This window comes from Hyla sarda, chromosome 2 (genome assembly GCF_029499605.1).
Source record: "Hyla sarda isolate aHylSar1 chromosome 2, aHylSar1.hap1, whole genome shotgun sequence".
NCBI lineage: Eukaryota > Metazoa > Chordata > Amphibia > Anura > Hylidae > Hyla > Hyla sarda.
Genome location: NC_079190.1, coordinates 299,416,552 through 299,431,607, shown reverse-complemented (window position 1 = coordinate 299,431,607; position 15,056 = coordinate 299,416,552). Strand labels below are relative to the sequence as shown.

At 38.3% G+C, this 15,056-nt stretch overlaps 1 protein-coding gene across 2 annotated transcripts in view; it reads right to left on the bottom strand.

Annotated features, from left to right (window-relative positions):
* ITPR3 (inositol 1,4,5-trisphosphate receptor type 3) overlaps positions 1 to 15,056 on the bottom strand; it is a 275,928-nt gene that overhangs the window by 135,246 nt on the left and 125,626 nt on the right. Inside the window, exons 20-27 of one of the 2 annotated variants that reach the window (XM_056557562.1) lie at positions 14,315 to 14,459; positions 11,801 to 11,951; positions 7,698 to 7,786; positions 7,162 to 7,291; positions 5,864 to 5,921; positions 5,612 to 5,774; positions 3,649 to 3,813; positions 596 to 670 (exon numbers count right to left, since the gene is read on the bottom strand). In XM_056557562.1, the coding sequence (XP_056413537.1) occupies positions 596 to 670; positions 3,649 to 3,813; positions 5,612 to 5,774; positions 5,864 to 5,921; positions 7,162 to 7,291; positions 7,698 to 7,786; positions 11,801 to 11,951; positions 14,315 to 14,459 (976 nt within the window). Of the gene's footprint in view, positions 1 to 595; positions 671 to 3,648; positions 3,814 to 5,611; positions 5,775 to 5,863; positions 5,922 to 7,161; positions 7,292 to 7,697; positions 7,895 to 11,800; positions 11,952 to 14,314; positions 14,460 to 15,056 lie in introns of both variants that reach the window. The other variant, XM_056557561.1, reaches the window with a different exon arrangement.

Below are 15,056 nucleotides of genomic sequence, written 5' to 3'. Positions count from 1 at the left end.
AGATGTTCAAAAAACGCTCTGGTCCTAAGGTGTAAAATGGCCTGGTCCTTAAGGGGTTAAAGGAAAAATATAAAAATATATATTATTAATAAAAAATAGAAGCAAATAGTTTAATGAAAAAAATCACATGGACCGCGTTGACATTTCTTAAATTGCTCGCTGCATTTTTAGTTGCCTGCCCACTCACATAATTCCTTCCCTGATAGAACACATTTCGCAAAAAAAATAAAATAAAATTTGTTCCCTAAAAATTCTCCCATCCCTATTGCATCATTTATTATTATTATAATTTTTTTTTTTTTAGTACCCAACAAAAATCGAACAAAGATGCCCCCAGGGAAACTGCCAAAGGGGCCAAAATGCAATTTCCACACAAAGGTAAAAACGCCAGAAAAAACGCCACAAAAAATGCAAAAATGCAGGCAAATTAAGTGCCAGTTTTTGTGGCGTTCTTTCTGCCATTTTTTGTCCCCCAAAAAAGCCAGAAAAAAAAACATGTGGAAACCTAGCCTTACTGATGAATAGTGAGATAACTCAACGTAAAACTAGACTCCACTTCTCTTTTATATCTCTACATAGTAAATGATCCCCTTACCTCTTTTACAATTTGATAGTTTTCGCTGCTTTTCTCCACAGCTGGTTTTCCAGATCCCTCCTGATTCTCTGTATGCTAACAATGAAAGAAAAAATTATGGTTTTCCTGCACATTTCAAAAATCAGACGATAAAATGTTTTAGCTATTATATTGTTTTGTGTTCAAAGACCTGTATATTTATTTGCATTTTGTGAAGAGATGTAGAAGCCATACTTTCAGTTGGTTGCTATTTAGCACTAAATTACAGTTTACTGATGTAAGGACATTTTCTGATTTATAGTATTTACTTATTTCTGTTGCTTATTTTTGTCAGCATCGTGTATTCTGCAGCTCTGCACAGGGCTAGTCAATAAATACAGAGATCAGTAGAACAATCTTAATTTTGATACTGTGCACTTTGGTTCATAATACCAGAAGGATCAGGTTCGCCCTCCATAGGAATAAAATATCTTATGTGTTTGGAGAATAAGACTACACAGCTTTTTACTTACTTAGGAAGGATTCTGCCTTTTCTTTCTCTATTAGTGTTGCATAAAATGATAGGAGTCACAGTTTGTGTTTGTGTCTTTTACACAAAATGCAATGAAAATAAAAACAATAAGGGAAAAACAGCTATTTAACCCACAGATCAGAAAAATGTACAGTAGCTTACAAAGTCAAAATAGTACAAGGGCAAAAAAAATTCACTAAATGTACTCTGCTAGGAGGAAACAGGAAGGTAAAACATCAAAACTATGGCAATGCAAATAAAAGCAAATAGTGAGGCTCTAGTCATAATGCATAGCGGATGAGGAAAAGCAGTGCCCATTTCATCATTAATTCTTAAGAAGAAGCCTCCAAAATTTGACGGGATAGCAAGGCGGCTGACACAGTGGTAGAAAGGGAACTGACGATTTAATCACCCATGATGCAACGTGTTTCACAGTACAACTGCTTCATCAGGCATTGATGCCTGATGAAGCAGTTGTACTGTGAAACGCGTTGCATCATGGGTGATTAAAACATCAGTTCCCTTTCTACCACTGTGTCAGCACCTTGCTATCCCATCGAATTTTGGAGGCTTCTTCTTGAAAATACATTTTATCGAACGTGGAAGGGCTGCAGTCATTCATTATCATTCCACTCTAAACCATTGTTGCACTATGTGGAGCGTGCATTTTGTCTTACCCCCCCCCCCCCCCAGTGCATCTCTTGGTTAATACACTATGGAGCGCTGTCTGTCCTTTGTTTCATTTCATCATTAAGGGATTTAAGAACTTGCTCCCAGGAATCAAGAATATTACACTACCAAATCAGGCGAAAGAAATGTTCTGAGGAGCGTAGATATTTGAGACATTTATTTGGATAGTTAAAACAAAATGTATGTAATTTAAAGGTCATATGGTAGGCTCTATGTAAAATACAGTATACAGTTGGGTAAAGTGCTCATTATAATTGGAAGATAACAGTTTGAGGGAGGATATCACTCCACTCCATTCCTTATCAAAGAGCCACCCCAAATCTCCCTCCCTCCCCAGCTATGCATGGGATTTACTGCTATTTTACATTATTTGTGCAGGAACAAATTGCAGAATGCTGTCGGGGGGATCTAGAAGGGAAGGGGCAATAGGGAGCTCTGAGGAGGAAACTGTGTGTCCTCTAAATTAACTTGTATGGGCATGTTTAAGCTTCAAAAATATGAAAATCTGCAGTTTGAATTGTATAGTTTGGCCACCATGGTGATAGCCTGTACAGAAAACATATGCATATAGTCATTGCCGTAAATGTTGGCACCCCTGAAATTTATCAAGAAAATTAAGTATTTCTTACAGAAATGGATTGCAGTAACACATGTTTTGCTATACACATGTGTATTCCCTTTGTGTGTTTTGGAACTTAACCAAAAAAAGGAGGAAAAAAAGCAAATTGGACATAATGTCACACCAAACATTAGATCTGGAGTCATTGCTGGCCACTTCAGAACTCTCCAGCGCTTTGTTGCCATCCATTTCTTGGTGCTTTTTGACGTATGTTTGGGATCATTGTCCTGCTGGAAGACCCAAGATCTCGGACGCAAACCCAGCTTTCTGAGACTGGGCTGTACAGTGCGACAAAAACTCTGTTGGTAATCCTCAGATTTCATGATGCCTTGCACATATTCCAGGCACCCAGTGCCAGAGGCAGCAAAACAACCTCAAAACATCATTAAACATCCACCATATTTCACTGTAGGTACTGTGTTCTTTTCTTTGTAGGCCTCATTCCGTTTTCGTAAACAGTAAAATGATGTGCTTTACCAAAAAGCTCTATCTTGGTCTCATCTGTCCACAAGACATTTTCCCAGAAGGATTTTGGCTTACTCAAATTCATTTTGACATAATGTAGTCTTGCTTTTTTATGTCTCTGTGTCAGCAGTGGGGTCCTCCTGCCTTTCATTTAATTTAAATGTCGACGGATAGTTTGCACTGACACTGACAGCTTAAATATCTTTGGAACTTGTTTGGGGCTGCTTATCCACCATCCGGACTATACTGCGTTGACACCTTTCATCAATTTTTCTCTTCTGTCCACGCCAAGGGAGATAGACTTGTAACCAATTTTGGTTCTCAAGTCCTCAGACAGTTCTCTTCTCCTCTTTCTTTTTCCCATTCTTAGTGTGGCACGCACTTAGTGTGATACGCAATGCAAAGACTAAGTGAACTTAACTTCTTTCTATCTGCTTTCAGGTGTAAACAACATTATAATGTATGTTGTTTTTTTTTTTTTTTTTTAAACTTTAGATTTTGATTAATTGGTACTTTAATCTTTGTATCACAATCCAAATGCAAACATCAAGAACTGGTATAGAACTTGTATTATAGGAGCCTGTAATAATACACATCTATTGTTTCCTGTGGAATATGACAAAAAATAAGTCATAGGCATTGCTAAGTTTAATAAAGGTTTTATATGGTGCCTGCATCATTATTAATACATTTAGCTAACTATTCAAATTGCGAGTTGCCATGATGCTTGGTCAGCCCCAACCTGTTTTTTAGGGATAAATCTTCCTCTTGGGTTCACAAGTGTATTACCTCTTTCTTTTCCTTTTTGCCTCCTTCTAAAGAGCTACTACCTCCTGATTTTTCTTTTTTGTCCACCCAGAGTTCAGACTTTTCTACCATAGTTCTTAGCCTGTCCAGCTCAGATTTTATAACCTTGTAATTATCAACATCTTGGGCAGAGATAAGTAGCTGAACCTGAGAAAGAAATTAACAAAAGATAATGCACAGTAAAGTAAAAAGTAAAGCTTATGGTGGCTGAATGACAGCTAATAATAAAATACCAAAAGTTAACAACAACAATGAAAGGGGTATTCAAGCGCCATAAAACTGTTTGAAAATGGACTTGGGGTGTACTTAAATGGGCACTCTCATTAAAACTAATTTGTGCTATTGCAATCCTTATGGTAAATAAAAAATCTTTCTAATGTACTTTGTTTAAAAAAAAATTAGTTTTCTATGTTTTATTTGTGTTTTACCCCTTAAGGACTGAGCCCTTTTTCACCTTAAAGGGGTACTCCGCCCCTAGATATCTTATTTCCTATCCAAAGGATAGGGGATAAGATGTCAGATCGCCACGGTCCCGCTGCTGGGGACCCCCGTGATCGCCACTGCAGCACCGTGCTATCATTACTGCACAGAGCGAGTTCGCTCTGTGCATAATGACGGGCAATACAGGGGCCGGAGCATCGTTACATCATGGCTCCACCCCTCGTGACATCAGGCCCGCCCCTTAATGCAAGTCTATGGCGGGGGCCACCTGTCACAGTAAATTAACCCTCAAATGGTCATGAAGACCCTTCTAATGCTGATGATGTCACTGCAGAAGATCCGGCACATACTTCCTCTTGTCACGTACGTTGGAAAATATTTAAAAAGAAAAAGAATTTCATATGATTTTTTGTATTGTGAGAGTGAGATGCAGTCAAGGACGCATTGCTATGGGAGTGGCCATCATGTGACTTAGAACGGCCAATCAGTAGGTAACAGCTGAAGTTAATGGAATGACAGCACTTCTCATGTATGAGATATCTGCTAACGCTGTGCATGTATTAAAGAGTGCCAGTAAACTGCTGGTTAGCGCTGTGCCGACATAAAAAGTTACCAGTGGTAACCTGAGAGGGAAAGCAGCACAGGTACACTGAATAATGCAGAATTGGAGTCCCATAAGTGCATTGTACATAGAAGGTGAATGGATATTATTAGAAAGAATGTACAACGGTAAACCTGCGGAATAAAGGGATTATTAAAAATAATCTTTTAGACATTTAGGCGCAGAATGTATGACCGTTGGATCTCAATAAATAGGGCTTGTTCAATGGGAGTGATATGTTAGGCAAACCAGAAACTTGTATTATATTTATATAATTATATATAAATTTAGATAAAGAGAAAATTAAAATTCCACAGTGACTTGGCAAATGATGCAAAACTACAACTTAGAGCATGTCAAAACTTTAAGAGCATGCTTGGAGTGGTAGTTTTTGAAAAAGCTAACAGACAAAAATGCTTGGATAAAGTTTCCTCAAAGAGTTAAATCAATTGAGGGAGCACAGTGTATTTTCTAAGTATACTACATTGCTGGCGGTAAATTGCGCAAAAAAGGATAGGGTTGCGACTTTTTTAGCGACTTTAACAAGAAAGTCGCTATGATAAACCTCTTACTACCTTACTACTGCATACGCTGGATAAAAATTGATGGTACACAGTCATTTCCATAATATCTGCGGACCATCAAAAAGTCTCAAAAAAGTCTCGCAGCATGCATGTGCGACTTTTTGCGGCTTTTTACCGCTAAAAAAGCCGTCCAAAGCTAATGATAAATTCCACCCATTGTTTGTCTGTTTTATTAGTGGCTTTGAGCAAACATCTGGTCATCCTTGAAATAAACTAAAAGACAGAAAAAATATTGCTAATCTAATAGTAATAATAAATAAAGACCATCAATATGAACTTTCTATCTGCTTTCATACACTACGCTTAATGTTACTGATACCTGTTTGAAGGTATGCAACACTTCCTGTCTTTGGCTGAAATGTTTGAATAGAAGCTGCAGAGATCCAGAGATTAAAGCTGGATAGTCATTCATTGTCAATTGTATCAGGACTCGAAGAAACATTCTGCCACCTTCATCATCGACCTCCAACATTGAATTCTTCCTGCAGTAATATAACAGTATTCTGTTAAGGCGCAAAGCAGAATATAATACTCATGGATTACTAGCCTTTATAAATTAGGTTACTCTTACCCTACACAAAACATAGCTTCTGCTTGTTCTCCAATGCGTTCTACATTTAAAGTAGCATCTATAAAAGTAAGAACCGTTGTAATATTTTTACACAGGCATTTATAATAATACTTCATTATAACACTGGCATTTATAAACCTTTATGACCTTCACTATCAACACCTCTACTGTGTTCATAATACCTATTATTATTATCTTTCAAGTATCTTCTTACAGCCTCCAATGAGTTAGGCACAGCTTTAAAATTGCCATAGATGTATGATAGCTGTCAGCTAAGTAGATAAAATCCTCTACAGACATGCATGCGTAAGTCAACCGAGAGTACATATTTGAAGAGATGCAGAGTGACATGCAGTACACTTCTGATGCCACTCCAATCCTTGACAAACAGTGTCAGACAAGCTAAAATCCAACCTGTCTGATCCTTCTTTCCAATGAAAGAAGACTTCAGAGAATAGTGAGGAGACATGACAGGCATGAAATTGTGTGCAGAAGCTACCATAAGAAAATCTGTGCCCTGTGCATTTTTAGAGGAAAACAAGCCCAGCCAAATTTATATGTTCATATAATTCATGCATCTGTGCAATTGGCTGTAATTTTTGTTGTTTCTTGTTTTTAAATAGAGGTGTAATATCTGTAAAGCTATAAAATGTACTATGCAGCCATTACACGACCAGTACAAATGTTTATACACTGAAATTACACAATCAAGGTTTTAGCAAAGAGTGATGTAAAACCCTGATGCGGAATTAGAGGTGTTTTCAATACACTCAGTGGCCCAGATACATCAATCTATCTGAGGTGTGCTTGGTTGCTATGGGCAAATAAGACAATTTTTTTTGTCTCAGACAGTTTGATAAATCTGGGCCAATATATGGAGCCGAAAGCCTCAGATCTGTACATTGTGTAGTGAGGACACCCAGTTACTGTTATGCAACTCCAGTTCACTTTAATAGGAGATGTGCTGCAGTAATCTGGTGCTGCCACTACACAATAAAAGGAGCCGTCTACCTTATTTGTTGTGTATATGCTGGAGCAACTGCTAAACAGCTGAATGGTGGGATTCCAGGGTGTGGGCACCCTGCCAATCTGACATTGATGGCCATTCCTGAGAATAGGCCATCAATACAAAAGTCCCAGAGAACCCCTTCAATACAGACAATATAGTATACTGAAAAATTCTTAACTTTCATTATACAAAACAAAAATAACTTTATTTGCTGAAACCAGAATACTCCTTTAAATTAAAAAGCAACATGCATTATTAGTAAAATATTCTGGGCTTATATGTGGTTTACTTGAATTATCAAAGGCAGGTGCTGTCCCATCTGCTGCACTATCTTGCATTGGAAAAACCTCAACAAACTCCTTCTTGAAGACAGAGAGTAGATAAGATATTCTGTAATCCAGCCGTACATTCAAGATGAACTGCAAAGAATCACACAGATCATTACACCAAGAAGTACTAAGGCAACTTTAGGCTATGTTCACACGCCAGAATTTCTGCATGGAATTCCGCATGAAAATTCTGCATGAATTCATAGCCAATACACTTCAATGGGATTCCACTGTCCCATTAACACAGCAGAATTATTGCTGCAGGAATTCCACTGAAGTGAACGGCTGCAATGTGAATATAGCCTTATTGTCCTAAGCCCAGGTAAGTGTCCTCTGACAGCACAAGGCCTTACACATATTCAAAGTTTTCAGATTTCAGTCTCTATGTTGCCCTATGGATCATCAATCTCCACAAAAGGTTAATACAGACTTAGTTATAAAAAAAAAGCATGCATATTAATCGGTTAGTAAAACCCTGCAACCAATGCCCACAAACCTGAAGTATCTCCAGGATCTTCAGCTTGGTTTCCATCACAGTAATGTTTTCAGTCTCAATAGTCTTCCTCTTAGGAGCCTCCTGACCCACTACAGAATTCATGAGTGAAGAGGAATTGAACACAGATGGTTTTCGAGTGAGCACCATTGTGGACATGATTTGTCCCATTCCTTGTATAGATCTCCTCACATTTTTTTCTGGCAAAGTAAAAGAGCATCAAAGCTATCCAGAAACTGACTGCTTAGGTCTACAAGAATTCTACTACCTTACTATTATTTTACACACATTGTTTAAAGGGTAAGCCAATCTTGTAATGCCATTTAAAGTTCTATGTAGATTTTAACTAAGTTTGGTAACTTGGTAAATTAGTTGAATAAAACTACTTATCTTGGAGTAATATGAGGTATGGCATCCTAGTATCCTAAAGCTGCAGTGATAATCTGCTAGTTATTGTAATTTCCTAAATTAGATTACCAATTATTATAAAGAGTCACTATTATTATTATCCAAAGTGCAAGTCACCGGAGCAAGCTCTTAGATAATGGGGGAGATAAATAAAAAGGTTTCTGCCAGAATGTTGGTGTCACTTGTGCCATGTGTGTTATTAGACTAATTTTCAAACCAAAAATTTCAAAAAAGAATAGAGATATGTGCCACACTTACCAAAGGGCTAAGGCCTTAGCAAAGAGTGGTCATAGTTTTGCTCAAAGAAAGTGAGACTTCAATGTGCCACCCTGCACCAAAAATGTGCCAAAACTTTGGCACATATTTTTGGATTATACTCATGCCTGATCGCATCTTTTGTGCAGGCAATAAAACCATCATTAGTGGCAGCAGATTGCCAACAGGGGCTGCAATATGACCACGAGGGATATGCGGCCAACAACAATGAAGTTAAGGGCCACATGATTGATCCAGAGATCCAACTTCTTCAGAGGTCACTAACTATTCCAGGAAAAGTCGCCCATGAAAGTCAATGAACATTTCCTGTTCACATGTCCCTAAGATCCATGTAGATAAAGCAGATCTCTAAATGCTTCTAAAAGCAGCTGCTTAAAGTGTCCCTGCCATTTGAAAAGCTTGCTGAGACCCCCATGATAACTAGAACAAGTTAGTGTGCGATGTGGGGAAGTGTGCAATTATGAGCTTTATTCCCGAGCTGACTGCGATCATTTTCCAGTTTCACTAGACAAGCTCTACAGACTAGAGAACAAAATGTCTAATGAAAGTCAAAAGTTGTTTTTAGAGGACAGCGACACTTTTAACAAGATGGCTGCTCCATAATCATATACAAGAAAAAAAAATCCAAAATGAAGTTATAAAATCTTGAAAAGAAAGAAACTATGAAAAGAAAATATGTATCAGGCTTTGCTTAGTTTAAAAACAGGAGATACTATCCATTTAAAGAACTGTGAATGCCACTTTTAGCTATAACACAGATTGTAACTTAGACTCTTTACAAGATAAGTAATCCATTTTATTTACCAAGTTACTCAACTTTTTAAGCAGATTGGTTGGCATACCCTTTAAAGGCCCCCATACACATGAGAGAAATCTGAAACCTCCCAATTTCAGCAGGACTGCGCAACTATCTATATGGAGGCTGTCCAAGTCTTCCCAGACCAATGATGTCAGGAGAAAAAAAAAGGATAAGACATGTTGAATCCTGATCCTTTTGTTCTCTCTGGAAATAAGCTGCCGCAAGAGGTGTCTGGCAGAAACGTATTCTGCTTTCCCCCTTAAAAACCAAATGCATACTCTGTGTATGGGGGAATAAGGAGAAAGAGATTTTGGCTGAAACCTATTGAAAGTGTAAGGATACCTAAGGTATCTCACTAGGATATGCCATCACTTTATGATCGATGGGAGTTCACCCTCTGAGACACCCCCCAGTGTGATAACCCTCTGTTCCTTTCATTATTTTTTCCCCTGTATAGCAGCTCCCAGCCATGTAGCTTTGCCGGAAACTAATATGTGCCCTTCTTCAAGTGACTGAGACTGACTGAAATTTGCTGCACAGTTATAGGGATTATCCAGCTATTAAAAATGTTTCCCCCTAGCTACAGGACAGAGCCTGACTCTCCCTGATAAACCTTTTGGCCCCCACCTTCTGAGACATACTCACCCCAGCAGTGATGGTCCGCTCAGCATATAACCAACTGAGGTATTACACCATTGCGGATTGGCTAAGCAGGCCATCAATGCTGAGACAAGTACGTCTCAGACGGGGATTAGCAAAGCAGGAAGAATCAGGCCCCGTTCTGGACATAAGCGATACATTTTTAATAGCTGGATAACCCCTTTAGGGGGCCAGATTTCTGTTGTGCAGGAAGAAGCCGAGAGAAAACATGTTGTGCTTATCCCCTTCTGAGTTTCTCCATGCACAACAGCACTCCTGGCTACCCAGATGTGCAGTGAACTGAAGTAATGGTATATTTTTTGTGATAGTCTGTCACTTTATGAGATGTGAAAACCCCCACAATCAATATGTAACATCGATTGTTAATAGATAATACACTATTATAGATACTACGCTATTACATGGTGCTACCATTACTTTGTACCATAAAAATAAAAATAAATTATAATGTATACAAACAACAGAAGTATTCACAGTTAACAAATTGTGCTAACTTCTCTTACTAAAATGTAGTATCATGTTGTCCATTTTTATGATTTTATGCATCCATGGTATACAATTGCCAGCTAAATTATGGCAAACTATTTTTATGCCAATATCTCAAGTATCATCATTTGAAACTTTTAAAGGGGTTATCCAGGAAAAACCTTTTTTTTATTTATCAACTGGCTCCAGAAAGTTAAACAGATTTGTAAATTACTTCTATTAAAAAAATCTTAATCCTTTCAGTACTTACGAGCGGATGAAATTGATTTGTTCTTTTCTGTCTAAGTGCTCTCTGATGACACGTGTCTCGGGAACCGCCCAGTTTAAAAGCAAATCCCCATAGCAAACATCTACTCTGTGCAGTTCCCGAGACAAGCAGAGATGTCAGCAGAGAGCACTGTTGCCAGACAGAAAACAACAACTCAACTTCAGCAGCTGATAATTATTGAAAGGATTAAGATTTTTTAATAGAAGTAATTTACAAATCTAATAATATAAAGTAGAAAAAGATGGTGGCTATGGCACCTAACGGTCTATAAGAAAATGCAATGAATAGAACTATAAGAGGTCCCACAAGTATCCAAGAAAGTATATAGTGGTAGTCCGTATACATGAAAAATGTCCTGCGTAACAGTGGTGCCTGGACAGAATAAATGCAATTCAAAAAATACCAGTAATAAAGAAAAGGGGGTCCGGCAACTCACATTAAGACGCTAGCTGCTAATCGACACGAGGTCCGTCCATGAGGCAGGAGAAAGTGAGGGAAGCTCAGGAGGCGATTAACCGGTTGATTTCGTGCACATGCACCTCGTGTCGATTAGCAGCTAGCGTCTTACTGTGAGTTTCCAGACCCCCTTTTCTTTATTACTGGTAATTTACAAATCTGTTTAACTTTCTGGAGCCAGTTGATAAAAAAAAAAAAGTTTTTTCCTGGAATACCCCTTTAATTGTCACTGTCATTTGCAATTTGAGCAGACATGTCAAAAGTTTCGATAGCACCTGGTCTTAGTCCTGAGATATGATGCAATTCCGAGTTACAACCAGGTGAAGTGTGTCTCACTTCATTTATTCCCCATAGACTATAATAAAATTAATGAGTCGGATTTAGCAGCCAGGCAGTGAAGCGCACTGTCTAACAATTCACAGGATTATAACCCTCAGAAAGTCTTAGTACTGTGACTGACATTTACATTTTTTCCAAATGGCAGTCTTGTAAGGTAAAACTGGCAGACATGTTTATTACATAGAAAATATGGAAAATTTTTATTGCCAAATACCTAATAATTACATGTATACCATAATGTGCACAGATAATCAAGCTCAATTAATGTTTTGTCCCACATGATATGTGGGAGGAATCTAAAACGTAAAATTTTAGAAGGCTTTGTCAAGTGGAAGATGTAGATTGTTAAAGTTTACTATACTATGACTACCATTCCATTTGGATATATCCCAAAACTGCTGATGTGTTGCATACCTGTTGAATCTTCACTGAATACAGGATGTGGCACTATTTCCTGTGGATTTTGCACACAGTCTATAATTCCTAGTAGTGTCCTTGTCAGCCTCAAAAGTTCGCTAAAGCTGTAGAATCCAAAATAGATCAAATGACGCGCAAGACTGACCACCTATAAAAATAAAGTCACTTAATCAGCTATAGACTTTTACATTTACACACAAAGCAATTGTGATTATTTCAATATTTCAGCTATAAAGTAATAATTAATAATAATAAGTAATAATTTAATGACTGTCCGCTGTTTCTAACATTGAGTCCTCCTTTAAAAAAAAAAATAATAATAACAACATATTTTACCATCTACTAAGTTGATATCTCCATTGGAGTGTCTGTTACTATGTTAACTCCTTGGCAGCATGACCGCTGTCTTGGGGATATGCTTTTTTCAGCTCTGACTTTTACTCTCTTTTTAATCATAGGCCTTTTACCTGAAATTTTTTTACATAATCCCTGCATTTTTCCAATAATCGAAAGGCCCTTTTACACTGGCCCATTATCGTGCAGATGAGTGTTCATGACTGTTCCTATCTTTTGTGAGGTACTGGTTTCCTGCACAGGTTAGACTGTGTAAAATGGCCCTAAGACTAACATTCTCCATAATCTGAACCTCCCACTCCTGCCTCAAAGACTTTTTTCATGCAGTATACTACCCCAAACAATAAGGTTTATTCCCAACATGTACTTTGTTTCCTAAAAACACATCTTTCTAGGCAGGTCTATCATGTTCCTTCATCTAAATCTTCAATGTTTACCACCCTTCCACATTATTCTGCAAGGCCTCAATGCCTTAATTTTAAAGTATATTTCACACGTTATGCATTTGTGGTGTCCCAGTACGGGATTTTGTCCCATATGGTCCTACAGTCCCGTCAGGTTGAGTACCTGTCTGTCCCCAAGCCTCTCCTGCATCTCCCCCTGTGTATAAAAGTTTTCACATAAAGAGTAGAGGACCTTGATTGTTTGTCACATGATTATACTTGTACCACATGATTGTATTGTTACCCAGGGAACACAAGTGACCAGGTGACCTCCCAAGTAACCTATGGGCTCCTTGCACAGCCCCCCTATATAAGATAGGGAGGAGCTGCAATCTCTTCTCTTGTGATTCTCTTCCTGCTGAGGTCAAGCCCAGACACCTGTCCCAGTTCCTGTGTCAAGCCATTGGAGGCCTCAAGTCTAAAGTCTGCAGCCCCCTGTCAATTGCAAGTAAGCTAAAGTCATCTAATTGTCAGTCATCAAGTCAGTCAAGCCAAGTCTACTCTCTAGTCACCGTGGCCTGCATTATAGTCAGTCTACCTACTGCAAGTCCCAGAAAGTCTGTGAGGTCTCTCTGTGTCACTGAGCACCTCTCTGGGATACTGGCTGAACTGTATAGACTGTAACACCTGTCTAACCTCACTAAAAGCTACCCTTACCCTTAACCTGGCCTTGGACTGTTTATTGCCCCTGCCTAACCTAGGACTAGCGGTACTACCTTCGGGTGGTTACATAGGCAAACCACGCCCTGGCATCACGAACATGAAGGGGTTAATACCATCTACCCCCGGGCAACACCATCTGCCCCTTACACCTCACACCCCGTGGCTCACCACACATTTTTCATCTGTACATACAAACAATGGCTGGGTGACTAGCTCATACCTCTTTACTCTCTATAACTTTTCCCTTTTGTATAACCCTATTTTCTCATAGATTATAATCGGCCCTCACACCCTTTGAATTGTTGAACATTTGGTTGCTCTGTAATGTCTGATCCTATTCATGTCAAAATAAATTAGATGCAGGCTAAAAGAAATTATAAAACATGCACTGTATGTATTCTTAAAGGTGTTTTCCAGTACCTATGTTCATTTGGTCATTAGTTTGCATTTGCAGATACGAATAACGTTTTAAGCTTAGACATTGAGATCGCTGAGCCTTTTATGTGATCTTGCAGCTCAGTGACTTTAAAACACATTCTGTTCATGCATAGAGACCTGCAGCTGCCAGCCTCTGGTATGTTCAAAGCATCATTAATGCAGAATCTGGCAAAGCTGAGCAATGTTATTATGCCTGACTGCTAACTCTCACACTTGGTCGCAGGATGACACAGGGAGATGGAGCGGGAGGGTGAAGAACATGCCAAGAGAAAGGGCATATCTGTCTGTGACTGCAATACCAGCACAATGCAAGCTGATTGATGTAGTCTAGGAGCACAGGACGCAGCCACATAACAGAAATACTACATGTAAACAAACATGACAGTGGAGTGGGAAGCGGGATCATCGGATAAGCTACAAAAACATATCAAAAAAAGATATTCAGAAAAAATAGCAGCCACATACACAAACCACTTCAATACAGAAAGCATCAGTGAGAATGGTCTATCTGGAATACTAATGTTGATGGAGAAGTGATACATATTCATGTGAAACATAGTATTTGACAAATATTTTTCTTTTTATATAGTTAATATGCTAATAATATAATCACCTCAAAAGTTAACTTGTTCTTTTCTTCATTGGCAAATGGCATCGATTCACTGACAACAGTGTTTAGATAATCTTCCACAAATTCCATTGTGCTAGTGAACTTATTTTTCTTGTCATCTCTTGAATCATTTACATTGGAGTCGTAGCTGTGTTTCATTAAATAAAAGAAATAGACAATGGAATACTAAATAATATCTTTGCCAACAATAAAGTACTGTAGACTAACTGAACAATATTTTAGAAATAAAAATCAGCTAAGATGTGTACGTTCTTAATTCAATTTAACATGTTACGGCAATACTAAACATAAATTGCTAAACACATAGGGGGAGATTTATCAAAACCTGTGCAGAGGTAAAGTTGCCCAGTTGCCCATAGCAACCAATCAACCAATCAGCTTGCTTCTTAAGGCCTGTGAAAAATTATAAGAAGCAAGCTGATTGGTTGCTATGGGCAACTGGGCAACTTTGCCTCCCCCATTAACCTCTTTGGCTCATAAGAGTGGTGCCAAGTGAGAGCGGCTTTTCAGTGACATCCATACACCATTTTCACCTTAAGGACATTTGACCACTGTCACTTTAAGCATTAATAACTCTGAGATGCTTTTACCTTTTATTCTGATTCCGAGATAGTTTTTTCGTGACATATTCTACTTTAACATAGTGGTAAATTTTTGTTGTTACTTGCATCCTTTCTTGGTGAAATATCCCCAAATTTCATAAAAATTTTGAAAATGTAGCATT